At 32.7% G+C, this 26,621-nt stretch overlaps 1 protein-coding gene across 1 annotated transcript; it reads right to left on the bottom strand.

The window, feature by feature from the left end:
* Positions 1 to 21,671: 21,671 nt before the first annotated feature.
* Positions 21,672 to 26,345, bottom strand: LOC140184091 (uncharacterized). The gene is made up of 6 exons (XM_072234377.1): positions 25,815 to 26,345; positions 25,313 to 25,677; positions 25,138 to 25,224; positions 24,476 to 24,743; positions 24,124 to 24,356; positions 21,672 to 21,921 (listed from the first exon to the last, which is right to left on the bottom strand). Exons 1-6 carry the CDS (start codon positions 26,343 to 26,345, stop codon positions 21,672 to 21,674), a joined length of 1,734 nt encoding a protein of 577 aa, XP_072090478.1.
* Between the last annotated feature and the right edge of the window lie 276 nt (positions 26,346 to 26,621).

Here is a 26,621-nt window from a genome sequence, read left to right as displayed (position 1 = left end):
GTCTATCGGATTGGAAAATATCGTAGAAAACAAAAAAAATTTTGCTCTTTTATTTACCGTTGAATTTGGTTATGAAATTTTAAATCCGAAAATAATTAATTCCGGGGATAAATTTTCTCCCGTAACTATTAGAAAGTTCACCGCTAAATCCGTCGGTAACGGCCGTTGCTAAATTCAATAGAGTGTAACAGGAGTCAATATTATATTGGCTAAGGACCGATTCATCCAAATATGTTAAAAAAGAAAAAGTTTTTAGTTTCGTTAAGAAATATTTTTGTTCCCTTTGTTGTTATACGTTCTAACTGCATTGGCTTGAAAACAAGAGGAAAACATGTGAATGGTTTGGTGTTAAAACTTAACACTATAAAAGTTTCATGGACGAGCTCTATGTTTTAAATGGTGGGATTAGACACAAATAGTTTCTTTAATCGGTTAATCCTATTATTACTTAAATCCTTTGTTTATTATAATGATCCAATTTCTACCACTTCATAAACGTACTAAAATTAAGTGTTACTACTTATATTCTTATAATTTTAACTCTTTATTAAATAATATGAATCTGATTCGTCGTTAAAAAATGTGGGCATAATTTCGTGGTAATTTTTTTCGAAAACGTTATTGGAAAGCAAGTCATACACAAATTAATTAACAACAGAAATGCAAATAAGACTAACAAAATATTCACAACATATATCATACGTCAAGAGAGTATAAAAGCATTAGTCATACATACACATGACATATAACATACACATGACATATATTATCCCAAACTTAAACTCCTTTAGTTTATTATATTATATATCTATAATACAGACTCTTGTAAACAAGCAACCACCTGACCCCTAACCTATACAAAAAGCCACTAGTTTGAAACTCAGGCTAACAAAAACTAACAGTGACAAAACGGACCGAACTTGTCAGGTCAAACCGCCAAAATCGCCAAAAAAGAAAGATTGGGGTGATATTTTGAACCTGTTTGAAAACCCGCCAAACCCGCACCGTCAAACTCGTGGGCTTTGGCGAGGCGAGCGAGATGTTAATCTTTTTTTAAGAGTATTTTAAAATTTTCTTCACATATATAAATATCATATTATAGGATTAGGGTTTTTCTTTGCACCACTTTCACACGGACAATACATGCAGAAGCAGAGCCAAAGCCTCCCTTCTCTTGTCCTCTTTAATCTTCACGCCGGCTTCCCCCCTCTCTCTCTTTCTCGCAGTCGCAGGTAGCAATTAAATATTCAATTGAATTTTTTTCAATTTTTTTCAATAAATATATTATAAATGTGTTAAAAATTTTATATTTTGAACCAAAATTAGTAAATTCCAGCAAATTTAAAATTCTATACAAAGCCAAAATTAAATAAATATTCTAGAAATATATAATTAAATATTTTATGAAAAAATTAATTAACTGAAAATAATATTCTCCAAAAACTCTTATCAACATCTAATTAAAATGAGAAATTGTTATTCCAACGAAGACAAGTTGAAAACTCTTATCAACGTATATGCATGTTCTAAGCGGTGCTAAATAACCCCAAGTTCAAGAAATCTGAGGCTGACTCAAAAACTTGTCACTTGAGGAGAAGATTAATGTGTCACAGATCTCTATCTTTTAAGTTAAGATAGACATTATTATTTTTTTTTTAAATTTTTTTAACTTTTTAAATTCATTAATAAAGTACTCAGCTTTTGCTCTTATAATAAAGCAAACATAATTTAGTTTATTAAAATTTTTATTTGTAAATTTATTGTTGGTTAATAAATATATATATTTCAAAATTTTAATATTTATTTAGATAAATAAATTAATTATTCAACTAAATTAAAGTTAGTTTGTGACAAAATAAAATTATATTCTAAAAATATATGAAAATTAAATTCTTACTTAATAATTATCTTGTCATTATGTTTTATGTTAATCTCTATATGTTATCCTCCTAATAATTCTCTATGTATAATAAACTATCTGCTTTAATTAAATTAGTATTTTTTGTGAGTACGTAGCTCATTTTTTCGATAGCTAACTTTAAAATATATGCAAGATATTTTTTTATAGATCAATACACAAACTCTAATTAATGGCTCTCAACTCTGTTGACTTTAATAGAGAAATTTGAGCGCTTTTCCCTTATTTTACTTACATGTGGCCATTTGACAAAGTCGGTTTAATTCAATCATCTCACATTTCTACTCATACATTTTGCATTGACATTGACACTTATTTTTTCATCATCTTATTTAATTTGAATATTATTCATAAATTGTTTCATTTATTTCTTGGTAATTTGTGACAATTTGACATTACATATTTAATGTTATAGTAAATTTTATTATATAGAAGATAGATTTTTTTTATATGTATAAAAATTTTGTTATTCTCCTAGTAAAATAAGTGTCTAAAAAAATAGTGTAATTAAAATTATCATAGAAGATAAAAGTTAATTTTAGTGCAGGATGTGGACCTCACTGCAGTAGATGAATTAAAATATTTAATGATATAAAATTAATTAGTTATTAATTATGAATAATAATGGTGGACTGGTTTTTGTTTGTTTTTTCTTTAATAGATTTAAGTTTTTGGTCAGGGCCAGTTTTTTTTGGATTTAGGTCTTAATTGAATTCTTTTAATAAAAAATAAAAATAATAAATATAATATCTTATGAATTTGGAAGTTATTTGAATTCTTTTTTGTTTAGATCTTAATTAATTTTTTCTGTATAGATGTAGGTGTTGATTGATTTTTTTTTATGAAAAGTGGACAATTTTTTTGTCATAGAAGATATATTTTTGTGTTCTTGAAAATATTAGTTTAGTCTTATTTTCACATGTTATTTTTATTCTAATATTCTCAATAATTTTATTCTTAATAATGTTTTAGACTATAATCATTCATTAGTTATGATTTTATTATTAGTTATATGGTTAATTTTTATAGCATAAATAATTTACGTTATAAAAAATTTATAATAGTGCACAAGAATAAAATGCTTTAACATTTAGAATTTAATTTTGGTTCGTTTAGAGTTTATTTTGATGATAATATTTTTGGTACGTGATAAAATTTTTGTATTGTAACGATTATAAATCGATAATAGAATTTAGTGTTTAATTAGAATTATTTTCGTAAAACTTGGGAAAATTTTGACTATATTTAGTAAATATAGTTGTTAGAATTTTAAAATATAATTTATAATTTTTATGAAAAAATAAAATATATATGTTTTTTTATGAGTATTTTATTAAATGGCATGTTATTTAACAAGTTATATTCAAGCTCGATAATAAATAATTTATTGATAAAAAAATGATCACAAAAAGAATATGTTAGATGGATGCTAATTTAAAATGATTCATATATATGTGTGTATGTGTGACCAGAAAGATTAAAATGAGGATAAATCACATAAACAAACTGAATGAGATCTAAATTTATATGAATGTCTAAAATACAAAGTGGTTATACGAATTTATTGCAAATTTTTGTCAAAATCATTAAATCGAAACCCATGAACTTGAATTACCTTGAGCGTGGTTGGATTCTTATAGTTTCAATTTATCTCCATAAAAGCTGCTCCTATTAAATCGAAGCTATTGATTTCATTTTAAGTAAATTAAATAATATATTTTTAAATTCTAAATTCTAAAGTTTTCTACACTCAAACCTAAACCCTAGGACATCTTACACTAAATCCTAAATCAAGTAACAATAAATCTGAATAACTAAACCATTTTATTCACAAGTTTAAAAATAATGAAACAACAAAAAGAATTTAAATGGCTTTTAATCCAATTTTAATGTGTTAGACTTTATTTAAATATTATGAATACAAAATAAATAATTATTTTTTAAAATTTTTTATAAGGCTCATTTTTTAAAAGATTCATTTTTATAATAATACTTATTATTTCATCATTTTAGAACGAATTAAATATAAAAAGAAATAGTAAAAAATAGCAATAAAATTCACCTAAATGAATCATGAAGGAATAATATTATATCATATCCGATAATGAATAATACTCTATTTAATCTCTATATTAACTAATTAAATGTATAAAGGTGACAACGTTCATTTTAAGGTGAGTTTCAAATTTACATGAATGTCATAAATGCAAACCAAGTATATGAATGTTTCAATTACATATGATTCCAATTAGTAGGTGTACTAGTAAATCGAATTGATTGGAATTAATTTACTATGAAAAAATATTTTAGTGAAGACTATTTCATGTAAATCAAATCTATTGAATTTAATTTACATAAAACGAAATCAATAACTTCGATTTAATAGGAGCAGCTTCCATGGAGATAAAGCAAAACTATAAGAATCGAACCACACTCAAGGTAAATCAAATTCATGTGTTTCAATTTAATGGTTTTGACAAAAATCTGCAATAAATTCATATAACCACTTTGCATTTTTGACATTCATATAAATTTAGAACGCATTCAGTTTGTTTATGTGATTTACCCTCATTTTAATCTTTCTGGTCACACACACGAATCATTCTAAATTAGCATCCATCTAATATATTCTTTTTGTGATCATTTTTTCATCAATAAATTATTTATTGTCAAGTTTAAATAGAACTTGTTAAATAACATGATGCTATTTAGTAAAATACTCATAAAAAAACATACGTATTTCATTTTTTCATAAAAATTATAAATTATATTTTGAAATTCTAATAACTATATTTACTAAATATATTCAAAATTTTTGCCAAAGTTTTATGAAAATAATTCTAATTAAACACTAAATTCTATCATCGATTTATAATCATTACAATACAAAAATTTTATCACGTACCAAAAATATTATCATCAAAATAAACTCTAAAGGAACCAAAATTAAATTCTAAATGCTAAAGCATTTTATTCTTGTGCACTATTATAAATTTTTATAACATAAATTATTTATCCTACTATAAAAATTAACCATATAAATAATAATAAAATCATAACTAATGAATGATTATAGTCTAAAATATTATTAAGAATAAGATTGTTAAGAGTATTAGAATAAAAATAACATGTGAAAATAAGCCTAAACTAATATTTTCAAGAACACAAAAATACATCTTCTATGACAAAAAAAAATTGTCCACTTTTCATAAAAAAAATCAATCAACACCTACATCTATAAAAAAAATCAATTAAGACCCAAAAAAAAATTCAAATAACCCCAAAATTCATAAGATATTATGTTTATTATTTTCATTTTTCATAAAAAAATTTAATTAAGACCCAAATCCAGAAAAAATGGCCTGACCCAGAAACTTAAATCCATTAAAGAAAAAAAAAACAAAAACCAGCCCATCATTAAATGGAGCTCAGATCCGCCACGGATTAGTCCTTGACTTGTCGGGTTGGAGGATACCGCGGGCAACCAAAAAAACTTTACATCATTAAATATCTTAATTTATCCACTATAGTGGGGTCTATACCTCGTATCATGATAAGCTTTTATCTTCTATTATAGCTTTCACTGCTCTCTCTCTCTCTTTTTAGACACTTGTTTTATTAGAAGAATGATAACAAATTTCTACACATATAAAAAGAATCTCTCTTCTACATGATTAAATTCACTGTTTGTTATTTTTACTAAATGATGTAGTTTTACAATGTAAAAAAATTGCTTACTTTTATCTCGTATTTGGTTGTGTTTTACTTTTAGAATTTTAGTTTTAGGTGATCAATGTTATATTTTATTTTTGAATAAATATTTTGTTAGAAATAATGTTTTTTATCTTGTTACAATGACCCTCACATTTCTTTGTGAAAATTTGGTGAGCTATAAATTTTTCTAGATAATAATGCTTTCATCAATCTTATTTAAGGCCGTATATGAATCGGATAATATCTGTATATTTGCGATAATTATTCACATTTGATCTAAATTTTGCAGATATTATCCGATCCGTAAAACAATTGGATCAGATCAGATTTGCATTAATAGGGGTGATTGATGACAAGTCATCTTATGCTAGCTTTTCAAGCAATTCTCACTTGTTTCATTAGGTTTTATGCACCTTCTTGCATTATAAGTGATTTGGAGTGAATGTGTATGGTTATGTTAAATCAATCAACCATCAATTAATTGACACAAAATCATAGGGTTTAAGCTAGAATTAGTTGATTTTATGAATGATTTAGAAAACTTGTGAATTTAGTGATACTTTGATATGTTTGTTTTGTTGCTTGAAGGTGAAGAAATGGTGAAGAAAAGAAAGAACCATGAAAGCATGCCCAACCAAAGCGTGGCCATGATATAAAAGTGTGGCACTTAACCAAGGCCAGGCATATCGCTCACTAATTGAGTGGAGCGTTCACAAATTGAACGCTAGTTGGGAGCACCAAGACACAAGGCCAAGGGCGCTACGTTGTGTGTTCAAACTGAGCGCTCAACTACAAGGCACCAGCGCCCAAAACCAAGAGCGCTACGTTAACTCTTTTAACTTTTTTGGGCCTCCCTATGAAGAAAAGTGAAGCGCGACATTCACAAGTGAAGCCAGCAAGGTTCGAAATAGGAACCAGGCACATAAAGGAGTGCTACGCACTACATTACAAGGAAGCTCCCAAAATGAAACAAGTAAGGTTCGAAGAGGGGCACACACACATAGAAAGGGTGCTACGTTGGTTCACCTCACTGAGTGCTATTGGCATGAGGAAATTGCTACCAAAATGGGACAGCCAGGGCTCGAAAAGGGAACAAATGCACTAAGTGTAGTGCTACGTTAAAACTCTTCACCGAGCGCTGCACTGCAAGGCTTGGCACAAGGAAAATAGAAGGCATAGTAGCGCTACGTTTCCTTACCAAACTGAGCACTCCACTGGAGATGGCCCTTGGTCTAATTTTCAATTAAAAAGCCATCTTGGATCCACTTCTTCACCAACTTGAAAAGCCCATTCCAAATTCTGAAAACCAAAAATAGAAAGTGTATAAATAGGAGTTTATTTGATTTGTAGAAGGACTTTTTACTTTCACTTTTACCTTTAGCTCATTTTTAGTTTTTCATTTTGTGATTGAATTTGGGATTTTGGGAATTGGATCTAGCTTTTTGTTTGATTTTCTTTTCTTCTGCAACTTCTGCTATCTGTTCTGGGAATTTGAATTGAGATTGAAGAGCTTCATTGATTCTAAATCTGAGAATCATCTTTCACCTCTCATCTCAATTGTTCCAAGGATTGGATCCAAGTTTCATTTGCTATTTTCCTTTTGATTTCTTCTGCAATTACTTTTTGCTTGATCAAGAGAGCAATTGGGATCTAGATCTGCTTTCTAATCTCATTTCTCTTCTTCGATATTCAATTTTTCTTTAAGAATTTCATAATTGAATCAAGTCTTCTTGCTGTTTGTTTCTTCAAGCAATTTTCCTTTTTGTTTTTCTACTTAATTGAGTCCATTCATCTAATAGCTTTCTAATTTGCTTCAATTTCCATGTTCTTGTTAAATTCTGAATCCTAGCACCCAAATCCCTTTTACTCTTCAAGAAATTTATATTTCTCAGCAATTTAGCTTCAGTAATTTAGATTTCTTGCACTTTAAGCTTCAGCTCAATTTACATTTTTTGCACTTTAGATTCTGTCAATTTCCCCTCTCCCTTTTATTTTCATGCAATTTAGCTTCTGTTGATCACAATTCACTCAAATCATCAACTATTTGCTTAATTAAATTCATCACCTAACTAAAATTGCTCAATCCAGCAATCCCTGTGGGATCGACCTCACTCTTGTGAGTAATTACTACTTGATGCGACCCGGTACACTTGCTGGTGAGTTTGTGTGGAATTATTTTTCCCCCATCAGTGATAAGCCTGTCCCACCCCGCTTCGTCCTGCCTTGCCGAAAACCCACCTTTTGGCAAGCTGGTCTTCCCCGCCCCGCCTAATGAGACGATCCTAAAATTTCATCCCGCTCTGCCTAACTACGGGCTACCCGCCAAATTTCCTCTTTTTTTACTATTAACTACTAAATAATATATATAATTTTACAATTATTTTAAAAATTTATACTTTCTAAAGGCATACAAAAATTATAATTTTTATATTCACAAATATTAAAGTCTTTGTAATTATAAATATTGACTCCAAAGCAAAATAAACATAATCCAAAACATAATTATAAATATTGTCTCCAAAGCAGAATAAACATAATCCAAAACACTCAATTTTCATCTTCATTCTCTTGTTAGTTAGGTTGGGAGAAGTTAGGTTTTGGCAAGAAAATTACAAAAATACCCCCTTGTCATAAAAAACACTAAGCCCGGTGTGGAAGCCCTCCCCGTCCCACCTCGCCTAAGCCTGTGGTTTAAGCAGTGCGAATTAGGCAGGCTTTTGCTATTTGGCGATCCCAATTTTCTAGCCCGACCCGCTTTTTTGGCGGGTTACGCGGGCCGGTCTGGCGTGTTTAGGCCTGTTTGCCACCCCGCACTATGGTAGGATCGGATTGTAAATTTGACAATGATATTCGCGGATCCGATCCACAGATCTGCATATCCGCATGTCTCATATAAATAACATAGTTATTGAGTTGCTGTTTTAATAGGACGAATTGTTAATTTAGTGTATTGTTTTATGAATTTTATGATATTTTATTTTTTATTTTTTATGTTGTACTTCAGTTTAGAATAATTAAACTTAGATCTTGTGTTATTTTTTTTATTATTCAAAAGAACTTTTATTGATAATATTTTAGGAGTAAATAAGCTTAAGTAGGTGAAAAATTAGATTTTTTGGACATTTTTTTTTGTAAAAATAGTTAAATAGGGCCTTAAAATAATTCTTTTGAATTGTGTGGATATACACGATATTTGATCCAATCCGCAAATATGCAGATCAGATTTAATCAAATCTAACCTGAAAAAACACAGATATTGTATCTAATATGATCTAATAAGTACAATGTGAATTAGATAGAATTATAGACTATATTTGATCCAATCTGTGTGTAGCCCTACTCTTACTGTATATTAGACTAATGTGCTTTTTAATTCTTATTAGAAGAGATAAAAATTAAGGACACATCTGTACTTGATGAAATTGATTGGAATCTATTTTCCTCTGTTACTAGGCAATGACATTGAATAATATAAAGCTTTATTTATCTTACAAAAATAAAGTTTAGAGGCATAAAATTTAAAAAACTTTTATTGAGAATTAAAATATTTGATGCAAAAAATTTTTAAAACCTATTTGAGTATATATTTTAAAAAGAAAAAACTACTTATAAAATATACGGATGTTGACAAAAGTATCCATAAACTAATAAAATTAACGTTGTACTCATGGAAGATGGGTTTCGTACGACAAAAGTATCCAAATTCTAATTTTTTTGTTGATTTTTTAAATAAAATTTTCAAACTACCCCACCCTTAACCTCAACTCACTTTTCCAACCATTTATAACCCAACTTGCACCTTTAAAACCCTTGTCATGGAATCCGAAACTACTCCTACAGCAGACCACACTGAAATCAATAGTTTGATGGAGGACCTCGACCAATTCCTAGCAAGGAAATCTAATATGGTAACTTCTTTCCCATTTTTTCACCAGCTTCTCACAAAGAAAACCCTCAAATACAAAAAAAAGGAGAAAATAACTGAAATGATTCAAAACTATTCCTTTATGGTTTTTTTTTCTGATTCTTCATCTGTATTGGTTGATTTTTTTGTTAATCTTAGTGCTACAATCCTCTATTGCATTACAATCCAGAGCATCATAAAGGGTCATTTCGTTTGTCTCTGAAAGCGCAACATCACCATTCAATTCAGCCATGAGAAGGAGGAATTTGAGTGCGATGGAGGGAAGGATAGGGAAAGGCTGATGGAGCTGTGAGTAGAAAATGAGGGATTTGAGGCGATAGAGTTGAGGTTGAGGGTGAGAATAGTTCGAGAATTTTATTAAAACATCAAGAAAAAATTAGGGTTTGGATACTTTTGTCGAACGATTCCCATCTTCCATGGCTACAATGTAAGACCCAGAACTTTTGAAAAGGTTTATTATAAACTAATTTTGAAATTCAATTATTTATTTGTACCTTTAGTTTCAGAAATTACTTTATTAAAGAATATTTAAAACAAATTTTGATTAATTGAATTTAAAATAGATTAAGATTCTTATCCAATTTTATAATTATTGATTTATTTTCTATATTTAAATTATAGCGTTAGTAGTTATGAAATAATAAGAATTTTATATGATTTAATTTAAATAGTTGATATTTTTATAGTTCAATGCTTTAAGTTTTAAAAATAAAGGAAGTTAATCTTATTATCTTATAATTTCAATTAAAGTATTTGATTTTTAATTAATTAGTCTTTTGGTACAACAAATAATAAATTTTAAGTAATTTTTAAGGATTTAATTAGAGTACAAATTAATATCCTATGCCTCAACTTTATTCAAACTATCCTACTCTAATTAAACCCAAAAATTCCCAAATCAAATCCTATTTTTCATCTAAACATAATACTAATTTGATCTTATCCTAACCCTAGCTACCCCACCCCTATTACCCACGGCTCACACACACGCACACCAACAACACACACGCACAGTAGCAGCTGAAACAGAAAAGAAAGAAAGAAAGGGAAGAAAGAAAAGGGAAGGCGCGGGAACGAAAAGGAAAGAGAGAGGAGGAGGGAAGAAGAGCGTCGCTACACCTCGCCGTCGAAGCTCCACATCACTGCCGCTATTGTGTCGCCACCAGAAGGGAAGAGAGAGAGAGAGCATTTATGGAGAGATCTGCGAGGAGAAGGAGTCACGCCACCCAGTCGCCGTCTGTGGGGATTCTTTGCCGGTCTGCATGTCGCTAACGTCACCGACGCTATCGCGAGAAGGAGAGAGAATCGCGTTGGAGGAGAAGAACCATCGCGGAGCTGTCCCTGCCACTATGCCCACCTGCTATCGCAAGCCTCGTCATCGCGGATGGGGGTGCGCTGCCAAGCTCCTGCGCCGGAGACCCCTGCTGCCGTCGTCGATGACCACTGTCGGCAAGGGTTTTGAATTAGTTTTCCTTTCCGTTGAGTTTCCAGGAACTTTATTGTCACTGCATGTTGTTCAAGTCGCCGCTGCTGCTTGAGGGGGCTGCCGGGGTTGCCACTGAACCGGTTCAGAGACCGCTGCTGCTTCATTATGCCATTATAGTGAGTATTTACGTTTTGAAAACCTCCGTGTTAGTGTCCTGTTGCGTGTATTAAAGTCTTTGCGATATTAACATGTCAGAAATTAGTAACTGAGTTTACATGTAGTGATTGAGGCTGCTTCTGCTTTTGAGAAAGCAAGCGGAGCTGAGGCTTTGGTTGTAGTCGATTCGGGTCGAAACGAAGGGAGTTCTGTGAGGCGTTTGGGCTATAGTTTTGACTTATCGAGGTAGGGGCGTTTTCTTAAATTCATTTTACTTTTGAGAATTGTTATAAGTCGATAATAGTATAAAAAAATTATATTTTTATAATTAGATGAGTTTTATGAATTGAATTGAACTGTTTGGATGGTTGTGATTATTTATTTGATTGGTTTATTAAATTATTGAGGAAGCTAGTTATTTTGATTTGCTATTTTGGTTTGTTAAGTTGGTCGTTATTGAATTGATTTTCCTTGAATTACTGAAAGATGTTTAATGTAGGAATTTGGTTTGATTTTGAAAAGGATTTGATATTTGAAACTAGTTGAGAATGGGTTCGAAAATGTGGTTTTGATGGGACCCGCAAGGGTGGCATAGTCTGAATTTTAGAGGAGATGCTACCTAAATTTTTATAAAAATTGGAGACTTTATCTAAAAATGGTAATTTAGAAAGATTTAGATTTTCAAGGATTTTATAATTTGATTTTTGGAAATTATGAAGGAAAAGTTTACATTTGGTGCTTGATTTATTTAAAAAAGAATGAATTATATTTTGAATCTGAATTATTAAAGAAAGTAATAAGTGGTATGATGAGAATGAGTATGAGAGTGAAGATTGATTTTTGAGTATGATTTTTGAATAATTGAATGACAATGAGAATGAATGTGAAAATGAGATTTGTATTTGATTGAGATACCTGGGTAATAGTAAGAATGGTGGTTCGTTCCGCTTGTTCCAGGTCAATACTTGAGAATTGATAATAATGATTGTTTTAGACTGAATGAATGTATGTTTGAGATAATTGAATAGTAGCAAAGATGGTGGTTCGTCCCGCTTGCTCCAAGTCAGTGATTGTGACGCCTGGGTAGTAGCAGCAGTAGTGGATTATTCAGCTTGCTCCAGGTTGAGCTTTTAAACACCCGCCTGGGTAGTAGTCGCAGTAGTGGTTATTCTACTGGCTCTAGGTTAAGCGGGTAAAGTAAGGGGTTGTAGCTCAAATCCACTTGCTCCGCAAGGGTGTTTCAGTCCATGGTTAGCTACCAGGACATTTTGGGTTGGCTATATAACTGACAGATGATATCATCAGCCATAGAATAGGTATTCATCATATGCACTTGCATGCTTTGCTTGAGTTTGAGTTTGTTTGGGTCTGTCTAATTGCTTAACTGTTATTAACTGCTATCTGAGTCATTTGCTGTAACTACAATCTATACCTGTATTTTTCTTGTATGTTTTGCCTGTGTTTGTTTCTGTTGTGGTTCCTTTGAGTTTGGATATTGATGATGAGATGATGATTTGGTTGTGGAATTGTTTGAGTCGCTGAGTTGAAGGCTATGATTGGTTTCTGATTGAAGTATTAGTAAAGTATGAAAAATCAAACTGGTTTAGCATAGACTTAATGAACTTGTGTTTGGAATAGATTGGTCATTCATAGTGTTAGGAAGCTTTTAATTTTCTTTTATAGGAAAAACTGAGTTTGGGATTTTTGGATACTTAATCACTGAGTTTGAAAAACAGTTTACCTACTAAATATCTTCTTATAACAAATTCTGAAAATCTGTGGTGAGACCATGTGGTTAGGTTCTCACCCCGCTACAAACTTCTCTTTTCAGGAAACAGACGAAGAAGCTTATGAAGAGTAGTTGAGTTTAGCTTATCCGATAGAAGATATTTTAGTTTAGTTATTATTATATATATATATATATAATTTGTAAGTATTGTAAATTATATTGAAAAATATGGATGTATGTTTTGAAAATTCGGTTTAAGATTTAAACAGGCTCATATTTTAGTATTATATTTTAAGAATCGTAATACCCGAGCTATCAGAGTAGTGCAGTCGGAAGTGTGACATTTTGATAGTTAGGGTATTACATACAACGTTAATTTTTTTAGTTTATGGGTACTTTTGTCAATGTTCGTAAACTTCATGGGTACTTTTGGTAGTTTTCCTTTTAAAAATTAAAAATTTTATTAATATTGGTTTAAAGTATAACGAAAGTAATTTACTGGTGGATTCTGGAAGAACACAAATAACACTAGATTTATTAGCATATTTAGCAGCAGATAAAATCAGACGGTATAAATTTTGTCAGTAACTGTTTACCAATGAATTTTTTTTAAACTTTAATTGGCGAAATTTTGGAGTTTATTGCCATCGAATTTATTTCCTGGTAAATTCGACCGTAATATATTATTTATTAATAATTAAATTAATAACTACAGAAGATTTAATCGATGGAAAATCTGACAATAAACTTAAATTTTAATTTTTTCTATATATTTAAAAAAATCAATATATAACTTTAAATATTTAAATTCAATAATTTTAAAATTAACAAAATTCAAAGTTTTACAATTTTTTATAACAATTTCTCTATAATTTTTTGTTAAAAGTTCACAAATAAGTTCAAACATAAAAGTTTAGACTAAAAAGAAAATTAATAATCATTTCTGTAAGGAACAAAGTAGAAAAATTTAACAATTAACAATGCTTGTATTGTACTGATATATGAGATTAGAGTTTCACATATAACCAATTTAGATACTTCTGAAGTAAGGAGATAATTTCATCTTAGCAAACATTTTCTAGAGCAATTAAAGTTGTTAATCCTTATGTAAACATGCTCATGCTTTGTAGAAATTTACCAAAAGTAACAGAACAAATAAACACTTAGTCATATTAAATTCATATCATAAATCAAAACATATTATTTATTACATAAGTGATAGATACTCAATTAAAATTTTTTCTTAAAAATTTTATTGGTAGATCCAACTATTCAGGCTCTGAATTCTGTAGATGATTTTTTGTCAGAGCCATAAAAAAGCCCACAAAAGTAACAAGCCCTAAAATTCAAAGCACGAACTCTCTCCCGCTTCATTTCGAAATCTTCTCTTTCTCTCTCTAACCTCTCTTCTCTCGCTCTTTCTCTAAACTTCTCGTCTTCCCATCGCTTCGTCCATCCCGCCCCCGCCACCGCCTTCTCTCCTTACACAATCCCTTCTTTGCAATGACAAATTTTCTCAAGCCACGCCTTTGCTCTGTGAAGAATCTACACCGCTTTTGCTCTGTGACGAGGAATCTGCACCGCCGCCGGCCACCTCCTCCATTGCAAGTAAGTTGGTCATTTCTACTATTAGATTTTTTTGAAAATAATGTTTGGATTTTGCTGTTAAATTGTTTTTAATGTATGCTTTAATTTTAAATTGATGAAATTTTTGTGACATTTAGAGTTTAAATTATGTTACTGTGAATTTGAGTTTAGGGTTTGGAATTGATTACTGTGAAATTGGGTTTAGGGTTTAGATTTTGCTGTGAAATTATTTTTAATATATATTTTAATTTTAAATTGATAAATTTTTTGTGAAATTAGGATTTAGAGTTTAAATTATATTAATGTAAAATTACGTTTAGGGTTTGGAATTGATTCTTGAGAAATTGAGTTTTGGGTTTGGATTTTGTTACTTTAGGATTTTGTTACTTTATTAGCTTTCTTGTGCCTAGCTTTCATTCATCGTGTTGATGATTGAAATGATTTTTGTATAATTAGTACTTACTTTGTTTGTATTACTGCTGATAACATTATTTTTACAATCTAGTAAAAATTTAGCACTAATTTCATATAAGTTTGGTTATCATATGCTAGTTTAAGATTTAGGATTAATTTAATTTATGATTAAGTTAATATATTCTGCATGAAGTGTTATGAATTTAATTGAGTTTTCACTGATGCTGTAGATTGAGGTTGGTGGGATTTGTGAAAATCGTAAAGATGCATATATGTCCAATTTTAGGGGAGATTATGTCAAATTTTTTTTGAAATAATATAAATGTTGAAGGATTTGTGGTGTATATATACTGATTAATATTAATAATATTTCTCTTTGTGGACATCATGACAAGTTAGAGGTAAAACGAATGGGTTTGGTGGTCATGGTAGAGGGAGGGTTTCCACTAGATCTCTAGGGACTGCGCAGTCATCGCCCTCTAACCCAACTACTCCATCGACCCCTGTGACGTCACAGGCAGATCCAGCGGACCAGCAGTTCATCATGGTCTCGAATTCGAACTACGTGCCACCTTCTGTTATGCCTCTCTCCCCCCTCACCCCCACCCCTACATCTCCAACGACAAAGTCCATGGTGGGCAATTCCTCTAATGCGTCCTAGCCAAATGCCCTCCACCATCGTCTGACGAACAGAGCTAATAGGGTTTCGTTGAGGTCGACAACTTTTATGAAGACAAAGAGCAGGCTGGTATGTAATTTATTTCCTAATCTTTGTTAATTATTACTTGAATTAATTGTTACTTGATTTATTTTATTATTTGGTTTCAATATATGTAGTCTAAGTAGTTGGATTGTGAGGCGACATTGGTGAAGACATTCAAGTATACCCCATACCTTGAAGGCTAACAACGAGAGATTTGCTAATGAGAGATATGCGGCTCATGTGAGAGTTTCAATTAATTCTAACTTTGAATTTATTAGGTTTAAAGTCAATTAACTGTCATCCTAATCATAGTGTGTGTTATACAGGAGGACTACATGCAGAGGTTGGAGGTCGCGATCCAACAATCTCAGCCCCCTAGTGGGATGACCCCGCCAACTCTGATGCCTCGATGGTAGACCCTGATAGGGTTTGGCGCGAGACCGCCTCTGAGCCCTACAACAATCGTGTCTTCGAGTTAGGGTCATTCTTTGCTAGTGGCCTCTGCATCTCTGCATTGGCATCTTCATCTGCCTCTGTCTCTCCCACCAACCCTACCGATGTCGAGGAAGTTATCGACTTGAGGAAGGAGGTGCAGAAGTTCACACAAGAGCTTCACCAACAAGCTCAGTATAGTGAGCATAGGTACAACGAGCTTCTTGCACACGTGGAAGGAGTCGTTTCCATCAGCTCAGACCTGACGGAGAAGCTAGAGCAGCTAGAGCTTTTGCGAGAGTGCATCGAGATGTACAACAAGTAGATATCCGCTGGAGGTAGCAGCGCTGCTGGTATCAGTAGCAACACTCCTGGTGGGGCACCGATATCAGCAACAACTCTGCTGCCTCAATAGGGTGAAGACAACGAAAATGACAATTACTAGGAACCGTAAGGTTTAGAGATTTAATTTATTTCATGTCTATTTCATGGTATTCTACTTCTTTAATTTTTTATTATATTCATACCATTGATATTTAATAAAATTATTAGTGATTTATGGTAATTTTGAATTCTTTCCTAATGTTGTAAAATTTTTTTTAATTTGACTACTAATTGTCGGCTAATTGGGCACCACAAAATATAATATATTGCCAAAGTTACCGTCGTATTAATCCAACAGTAATCATCGACTTAGTTTCATCATGTTAATTAAAAAAAATTGACGCAAAATCCATTGGTAATTAGCGTCGGATGAAATAATCCGCCCGTAAAAATTTTTCGTCACCGTTTATATCGTCAAATTCAATCCGATAGTAAATTAATTACCAGCAGAGTTATTTGATGAATCCGCCGGTAATTCTGTCGATACTCAACACATTTCTTGTAGTGGACGCTAATAAAATTAATTTTTGCGCCTCTATTTACTGTCAAATTTAGTTGCAAAATTTTAAATCTGATAGTAACTAATTCCATGGACAAATTTTCACTTGTAACCATCAAAATGTTCACTCTAAATCCGTCAGTAATGTCCGTACTAAATTAGATAATAAATCTAATAATATTAAGCACATTTTTTGTAGTGCAATATGAGCAAATATTGTATTGGTTAGCGACCAATTAATCTAAATATGTTAAAAATTAGTTTTGTTAAGAAATGTTTTTTCTCCCCTTGTTATTATGCATTCTAACTGAGTGAACTTGAACACAAGAGAAAAACATGTGAATGGTTAGGTGTTAAAACTTAACACTATAAAATTTTATGGACAAGCTCTATGTTTTAAATTGTGGGGTTAGACATAAATAGTTTCTTTAACTGGTTAATCCTATTATTACTTAAGTCTTTTGTTTGTTGTTCATCTGTGTGAAAAGTAATTGGATGAAAGCCAATTCTTGTCAAGCTATTAATTAATTTTCTTTCCCTCGAATTTTTTTCATTCAGTTCATAATAGCATTGCCTTTTAATATATATCACATAGGGCTCAAATGCGTCCATTTTTGTGCAATGATCATATTTTCTTTGATTTTAATGCTTGGATTTTTCATAAGTTACATGTGGAATGAAAATATTTTTGTAAATTTCTGTGTTTAATTTATTTATCTTTGTTAAGTTAAGATTAATTTTAGGGTTTATAAATACGACGATAAAAATTTATTGAATTAAAAACCTAAAATTGATTTAATACATGTTAGTAATACAAATGTCAAGTTGTTTCAGCAACATCAAATGTCATAACTTTAAGGCTTTAGCCCGCTAAATTTAATAAGCAACAATAAAAAATTTGAAGCAAAAAAAAAGGTTCCAAAAATTCATAAAAAAAAGAAAGTAAAATATTTAACAATATTATAGGACAATTGGAAAATAAAAACAGCAACATTATTCAAAGGACATCAGTAAAGCAATATTCAGAAAGTGGGAGAGTAAAACACAACATGCAAGAGAGCAGAAGTGGTGGAGCAGCTCCTCGGACAGCAGAAGTAGTAGAGCAAAGTGAAAAAGTATTGCATGCCAAAGAAGACAGTTGCAACGAAAAGAATGCACCAGAAATTGGAAGAGGCAGTAAAAAAATTTGAAGAGCAAGCTGCATCCTATAAAGATGGGCTCACAACATCATTTGAAGGCAAGGAAAAGAAGGTGGCATTTGAGCATCATTTCTCACACTTAAGCAGAAATCATTTTTCTTCAACCTTGAGCTTCATTCAAAATTTTAATGTTATGGCTATCTAATGTTATCTTTCTGTAGTTGAGAAAAAGGCTTGTTATTATGACTAGAAAAATATGAAAAAGCCATGAGAGAAGAGACAAGAGAGATGCATGAAAAAATCAATACAGTTCATATGTTATTTGATTTTGTGGAACTAAGGTTTAGTTCTCCTTACCAAGTTGGGATAACACTTGGTGGCTAATTAAACTTGTGGGTTTCCCTTTGCCAGGTTGGGATAACACTTGGTAGTATCTAGGCTTGGGTATAAACTTAAAATTTGATACTATATGAATTAGAATTATAATTCACTGGTATTGGTGTGTGTAATTTGGTTGATTATAGTAAAAATTTCACCATGATTGTGGTGGAGGTTAGATGTAGATTTCATGGCACTAGAAAACTAAATCAAGATACATGCTAGCCTCGTTCTCTTATTCTTTTCTCTATTTATTTATAGTTTTAGAGACAAAAAGAAAAAAATCTCCTACATAATCAGCTTCCGCAAAAAACAGAGCAAAAGAAGTTCACCTCTGAATTCAACTTGATTCAACCCCCCTTCTCTAGTTCTAATAGTTTTATCAATTAGTATCAAGAGCAAGGTCTCAAGGATTAAGCTTCACAGCTTGAAGCCAAGATCCATGGCCAACAATATGGGTTCTAACATTACGGCGCACACACTCACCGAAGGATAGTCTAACAGACCTCCTTACTTCAACAATAGCAACTACTCATATTGAAAAGAGAGAATGAAAATATTCGTATAGTCAATCAGCTAAAACATCTAGAAGATTATTGTCAATGGACCAAAAATTCCAACAAAGTAAAATGATGATGGAGATGTGGCGCCAAAGAAAGATAATGAGTGGACAGGAGAAGAAAAGAAGTAGATTGAACTCAATGCCAACGCAATCAACCTAATGTATTGTGCTATCAGTTTTGAAGAATACAAAAAAGTTTCAAGGTGCACGACTGCCAGAGAAATCTGAGACAAGCTCAAACTCACCCATAAAGGAACCAAACAAGTGAGAGAGACAAGAATAGATATGCTGATGAAGGAATACGAGATGTTCATCATGAAGGTGGATGAAAGCATTGATCAGATATTCGAAAGATTCTCAATAATCATCAACAACCTGGTTGCCATGGGAAAGAGCTATTATGAAGAAAAACATTAGTAAAGAAGATCTTGAGGAATCTTACTAAGAAGTGGAAAGTAAAAAAGTACAGCCATCTTTGAAAGAAATTATTTGATAAAAATCACCAATGATGAACTAAGAGGTAAGCTGCTGGCCTATAAAACTACTCACATGACTCAAGACAGAGATGACAAAAAGTAAAGTGTATTGAAATCAAGAATGATAGCCAAAGAAGAGAAATCTGATGACAGTATCTCATATGAAGAAATGGTGCTCTTTGTAAGAAAAATGAAAAGATTAATGAGAATCAAAAGCAAATGCAAAGGAATTATTTCATCCAAAAATTCTAAGAAGGATCAATCCAAGTTTACTTGTCACCACTGCAAGGAACTAAGTCACTTCTTGTCCGACTGTCTTCAATTGAAGAAAGGCAAAAAATAAAAAAAGGACAAAAAGAAGGTGCTGATGGCAACATGGAAAACTTGAAAAATGACACTGATTCGAAGATAAAGAAGATTCTGATCAAGAGGCTCAAATATGCTTCATGGCTGATCACACAGACATGGATGAGGTAGATCTTTTTTATTTATCCATTGATGAATTGTACTATATTATCAAAGATTTATACTATCAACTCAAAAATATTTTTTGATAAATATGTTAAGTGCAAGAAAGATAATGAGGCATTGAAAGCTGAAAATGAATTTTTGTTAGAAAAGGTAAAGGAAACCGAAGCTTGTGAATTGTGATGAGGAATCTTTGAAAGAAGAAAATAATGCTTTAAGAGATGAATTAAACAAATTCAAACTCAAGCATTCGGTCTCAGCCTCTACAGATTTAATTGTTGAAAATGAAAGGCTAAATGAGAAAATTAAAAATCTTAATGGAGATCTAGTAAAATTTGTTTGAAGGTTTACAAAATCTTGATAAATTATGTCATGGCCCGAACCAAGCCATGACTGGCGCTCAAGGGACAAGTCTCTTAGCAAGCCAAACGACCAAATTTTTAGAAAAACGGAGAGAATCTCCTCTGTTTCTAGGACCTTACCAACATAAATATTAACTCCCTGTATCAATAATAAACATCCATGTTCAAAGACAACAACAACAACATATTTCAATCATATCCACAACCAAATATATCCAATATATATATATATATATCAAGTTGATAACTAGAGTATATAGTTAAATACATAAGTCTTACATAACCAAATTGTAAGTCTTACACCTGCTCCTCTACCACTAGGACCAGAAGAATTTCCAATAGACATAGCTGAAGATGATGGCATTGGTGTTCTAAGACGTGCAATACTTGGAGCAAAACCTCCTCTAGGATTTGGACAATCCCTCCTAAGATGACCAGATTGATCACAACCAAAACATACACCAGTAGCCTTGAAACATATACCGGAATGGTAGATCCCACACTGCTGGCAGTAAGATTTAGTTGGTCTTGTCTGATTAGAACCATGTCCGCTAGATTGATGGGTGGCCCCAACAAAAGGTCTTGGACTCGAAACACTCATTGGAACAGATCCAGAAGAAGCAACCCCACCGAAAGATGTTTGAGGACGAGATCGATAACCTGAATAACCTTGCTGATTAGTCTGACCGTGATGAGACTGAAATCCTCCTGAACTAGTTCCACCAGAAAATTGTCCCTTCATCCTAGGCTTCTTTTCAAGATCCTTAAAAGCATTTCTCTTTGCTATCCCAGCTTCAATTCCATAAGCAGAGTTTAGGACATCCTTAAAAGACATGCATCCAACTTCAGGCATAAGATTAGTGAACATAGGTTCTGCCAATCCACGAATGAAACGACAAACTTTTATCTCTTCTGAATTCACCAAGTACGGAGCACTCTTAGAAAGTCTTGTAAACTCCTTAGCATACTCAGTCACTGTCATATTCTCTTGCCTTAATTTTTCAAAGGCAATTGCATATTCTTTTTGCTTGTTAGCTGGATAAAATTGAGTGAAAAACTCTTCAGTGAACTCTTCCCAAGAAGGAGAAGGAAGTCCAGCTGCTTCTTTGCTCTCAAGAAGAGACTTATACCAATATCTTGTTGAACCACGCAAGTTGTAGGATACTAACTCAACAGCCCATTCCTTGGTGCACTTGAGAGCTCGAATAGCTTTCTTTGCATCCTCTAGATATTGCTGTGGATCTTCATCCAATGAATCTCTATTGAAAGTGGACAAATTCAACTTCAAATACTTTTCAATTGGCGACTCTTGATCCCTAAACGATTGATGAACTCTATGAGGCTGAGGATGTGGCATATTATGAGTTCTTACTCTGCCCCTATTTTAATATGTTAGGACCTATAATACCACATTAAGGTTTTGATTCATTCTCCTTAATTCAGCTGCTAAGTTCGGTTGAGCCTCTTTTACTGCTGGGTTCTCTTGAACTCTCTCGCGGAGTATCTCTCCTTTGCACCTACCGGCTATCCTTTGACTCCTTGGCTTTTGTCGAAGCACTCCAAGTGGCGGAGAAACTGCCCTATTAGATTCAGCAATATCAGAAGCATGAATAGCTCCACCATGTCTTTTCTTAGGTGGTATCTTCCACCTATTGAGTAAATAAAGCGATTGGATCACCATATACATATGGAGTTCAAGGACAATAGGACAAATAGAAAGAATTATGAGACCAAAAGATTGAGGATAACTTCCTATAGGCCTTTAGTAACGTCACACTTTATGAAAATGGGCCGGCTTCCATTTGCACAATTGTGATCTTACTAAAGAACACTTGTTCCATATTACACAGGAAAACCTAAGGCTCTGATACCACTTTGTCATGGCTCGAACCAAGCCATGACTGGCGCTCAAGGGACAAGTCCCTCAGCAAGCCAAACGACCAAATTTAAAAAAAAAACGGACAGAATCTTCTCTCTTTCTAGGATCTTACCAACATAAATATTAACTCCCTGTATCAATAATAAACATCGATGTTCAAAGACAACAACAACAATATATTCCAATCATATCCACAACCAAATATATCCAAAATACGCATTATATATATATATAAAGTTGATAACTAGAGTATATAGTTAAATTCATAAGTCTTACATAACCAAATTATAATTACTATCTAAACAGTTCAAGATTCAAAATAACATAACCTACACGAAGATCTTACTTGTGACATATGGAGCATTGACATAATCTAAAATTTGAGCAAAGGTTCCATTACATAATTACTTAGCCCTTGGAAAGAAGAAGGGCTCACCAAAATGACTAAGATCTACTGAGGGGCAGGTGGAATGGAACCTAAAATGACTCCTATGTCTGAAAAATATGGGAATATAATAGGGTGAGTTTTGCAACTCAGTGAGCAAACATTACATCTATAACCCACACGAGACAATACAGAGTTTACCTTGAAAATTATGTTTCCTTTCAGAGATGAGAAATTCATATTAATTAATTATGCAAATAAATAGATAAGTAGTTAAGCGGATGAACTAAAATGGGAGTTCTCATTCCAGAATTTAAATCAAATCAAATATTACACACCTAGGGCGGCTCCACCTTTAAGGGTAGCCCTTTCCTCTAGTGTGCCCGTACGGTATAAAAAATTTAACGTGTGGCCTACACGTTGGGCTAGCAATGCCCCTGCTAGCTGAGGTCTGATTTAGATGCATCTAAGTTAACGTCATAACCTCCGTTAACTACGGTTTTCTAGTCAGAGTCTCCTAAACCAATCCAAACCAAATCATTTATAACAAATCTCTAATAATTATAACATATTACTAAATTTCCATAGTAAATCAAACATATACAAGAATGCATGCTAAAATTTAATTAAAATTCAACAGAGTTAAATAAGAAAACATGTATACTTTACAAAATATATAAATATTGTCTCATGTGTATTTTTTATAAAATTATAAGTTTCACAAATCAATATTTATTTCAAAAATTCAAAAATCACAATAATCGAATATTTTTAAACTCCAAAAATAATGATTCAATTTACATGCTGATAATAATACACTTAAAATAATTATAGACATAATATCCACTCACAACTTGATTCCACGAAACTGGAACCAACTCTGAGTGCGTCAACGAGCTACCGAATGATGTCCAATAACTCTACAACTCTAGAAATATGACAATAATAATATTTGTGAGCTACTAATGTTGTTAATTAACATAATCTTACTCACGTTGACAAAAGCCCCAAATTTTCTAACCCTAATAACCCTAATTCGGATTTATATATACCCATAAATATAGAGATGACAAAAATTAGGGATATGGCTAATTATTGAGTCAAAGAGTTACCTTGAAGCCTCAATAATAATCGGAACTCAAAGTTAAATGCCTCCTTCACTCATTAAGTTAAAATTCCCTGATTTGGAGATTTTGAGAAAATGAGATTTTGAATAAATAGAGATAGAATAGAGAAGAAAAGGAAGCAAGATGATGAAGGTGAGTTTGATGATTTTGAGTGGTTGGTTTCAAGGAGAAGAAATGAAGAAATCTAGTTGGTAAGAGAAGAGAAATGAGGATTTTACATTTTTTATTTTTGAAAGGAAATGAAAGGGAAAGAAGAACAGAAGGGGGTGTCGAAGAAGAGGAGAAGAGAGAAAGAAAATTTTAAGTGGGGCATGTTCCCCCCATGTGTTCTACCCTCTCTTTTTTTTCTCTCACTCTCTCAGTTTTTACATTCTCTCCCCCTTTAAGAAATTCGATCCCCAAATTTTGAATTCATATACAGTGGTAAGTGTGATAGTTACTTTCAGACTCAAACAAATACGGATATTTGTCGCACATAGCGTCCTCCACTTTCCAAGTTGCTTCTTCTACCGAATGATTCTTCCAAACAAGTTTCACAGATGCTATCTCTTTAGAAGGTAGTTTCTTTACTTGGCGATCAACTATAGCCACTGGTTCCTCTTCAAATGATAAATCCTCCTTTAGCTCTATGGCTTGTGGTGCAAGCACATGAAATGGGTCGAGAAGGTATTTGCAACATTGATATGTGAAAGACTAGATGAATCATAGACAACTCAGGCGGCAATGCCAAGCGATAAGCAACTGCACCTATTCTGTCCAAAATCTCAAATAGACCAATGTAACGAGGATTAAACTTGCCTCTTTTCCCAAACCTCATCACTCCTTTCATGGGACACTCGAAGAAATACTTGATCACCCACTGAAAAATCTAAGTTACGCCTTCTGTTATCAACATAAGCCTTCTGCCTACTCTGAGCTGCTAATAGACGTTCTCTTATTATGTGAACCTTTTCAACTGCGTCTTGTACCAAATTTGTCCCCAAAAGCCTAATCTCACTAACCTCAAACCATCCAATAGGTGACCTGCATCTTCTCCCATAAAGAGCCTCAAATGGTGCCATTTGAATGCTAGCTTGATAACTATTATTATAAGAGAACTCGATCAAAGGTAGATAGCTGTCTCAATTCCCACCAAAATCTAGAACACAACACCTTACTATGTCTTCCAATGTTTGAATCGTCCTTTTCAACTGTCCATCGGTTTGATGGTGAAAAGCTGTGCTAAGATCCAGACGAGTTCCTAACGCTTTCTGAAAAGATTTCCAAAAATGAGGAGGTGAATTGAGGTCCGCGATCTGAAATAATGGACACTGGAATTCCATGTAATTTAACAATCTCATCAACATAAAGTTGAGCATATCGAGCTACGCTAAAAAGTTGTTTTCACCGGAAGAAAGTGGGTTGACTTTGTCATTCTATCCACAATTACCCAAATTGAATAAAAACCTTTAAAACTACGAGGTAAACCTGTTACAAAATCCATCGTAATCCTTTCCCACTTTCATTTAGGTATTTCAATTTGTTGCAATAATCCAGCATGTCTTTGATGTTCAGCTTTAACCTGTTGGCAAGTTAAGCAATGAGAAACAAAAACTCCTATGTCTTTCTTCATGCCTTCCCACCAAAATAATTGTTTGAAATCTTGTTACATCTTATTGGAATTGTGAGCCTCCTCCAAAATAGCTTTCTTCAAGTCGTGGTTATCTGGCACACAAAAGTGTTGACCACAATGCAAAACATCTTGATCAAGAGAAAAGTCTGAGTTCCTCCCATTGCGAACATCTTCTATAAGCTTTCTTAGTTTCGGGTCATCACATTGTGCAGCCTTGATCTGTTCTATCAGGGAAGATTGGGCTCGAACATGTGCTAAGAAAACTCCTAATTCTACAAGGTCAAATTGAATTCCAATGTCCTCCAATTGATGAACTTCTTCAACAGTTGGTCTCCTTACAAGAGTAATGTGGGACAAGCTGCCCATAGATTTTCTACTGAGGGCATATGCTACAACATTTGCCTTTCCAGGATGATACAAAATGGTACAATCGTAATCTTTTATAAACTTCATCCATCTTCGTTGCCTCAAATTTAAATCCTTCTATTGAAATATATACTTCAAACTCTTGTGATCCGTATAGATCTCAAAGGTCTCACCATAAAGGTTGTGTCTCCAAATCTTCGAAGCAAAATGACTGCTGCCATTTCTAGGTCATGAGTTGGATAATTCTGCTCATGCTTCTTGAGTTTTCGCAAGGCATAGGCAATAACGTGGCAATGCTGCATCAATACATAACCAAGTCCTATCCGAGATGCATCACAAAAAACTGATAAGCCCCGAGACCCAGAAGGTAAAACAAGAACACGTGTTGAGGTTAGACAAGCCTTAAGCATCTGGAAAATTTCCTCACACGCTTCTGACCATTGAAACTTTATATTCTTCTTAGTTAACTTGGTTAATGGTGCAGAAATCCTCGAGAAGTCCTTGATGAATCGTCGATAGTAGCTGGCCAACCTTAGGAAGCTACGAATTTTTGTCACTGTAGTAGGCCTTGGCCATATATAAACGGATTCAATTTTTTTTGGATCCACCATGATTCCATCTTTTGATACAATGTGTCCCAAAAATGTCACTTGATCAAGCCAAAACTCACATTTAGAAAACTTAGCATAAAGCTTGTGATCCATTAAGGTTTGTAACACAATCCTCAAATGATACTCATGCTCCGTAGAACTTTTCTAATACACCAAGATATCATCGATGAAGACGATAACAAAGGGATCTAAGAAAGGTTTGAAGACTCGATTCATTAAGTCCATGAAAACTGCAGGCAATTCGTCAGACCAAAGGACATTACTAAGAACTTATAGTTTCCATAGCGGGTACGAAATGTGGTTTTTGGAATGTCTTTCTCTTTTATCTTCAATTGATGGTACCCTGAACGTAGTTTGATTTTAGAGAAA

Source organism: Arachis hypogaea, chromosome 4 (assembly GCF_003086295.3).
Source record: "Arachis hypogaea cultivar Tifrunner chromosome 4, arahy.Tifrunner.gnm2.J5K5, whole genome shotgun sequence".
NCBI classification, from domain to species: Eukaryota; Viridiplantae; Streptophyta; class Magnoliopsida; order Fabales; family Fabaceae; genus Arachis; species Arachis hypogaea.
The sequence above is the reverse complement of the archived record's forward strand: the minus strand, read 5'-3'. Positions and strand labels throughout refer to the sequence as shown.

Coding starts and splice junctions, on each gene's coding strand:
- LOC140184091 (XM_072234377.1), bottom strand. CDS start 26,345: ATGGATCACAAGCTTTATGCTAAGTTTTCTAAATGTGAGTTTTGGCTT. Junction 25,225..25,312: donor GCTCACAATTCCAATAAGAT/GTAACAAGATTT, acceptor ACTTGCCAACAG/GTTAAAGCTGAACATCAAAG. Junction 24,357..24,475: donor CCCATGAAAGGAGTGATGAG/GTTTGGGAAAAG, acceptor TGATTCATCTAG/TCTTTCACATATCAATGTTG.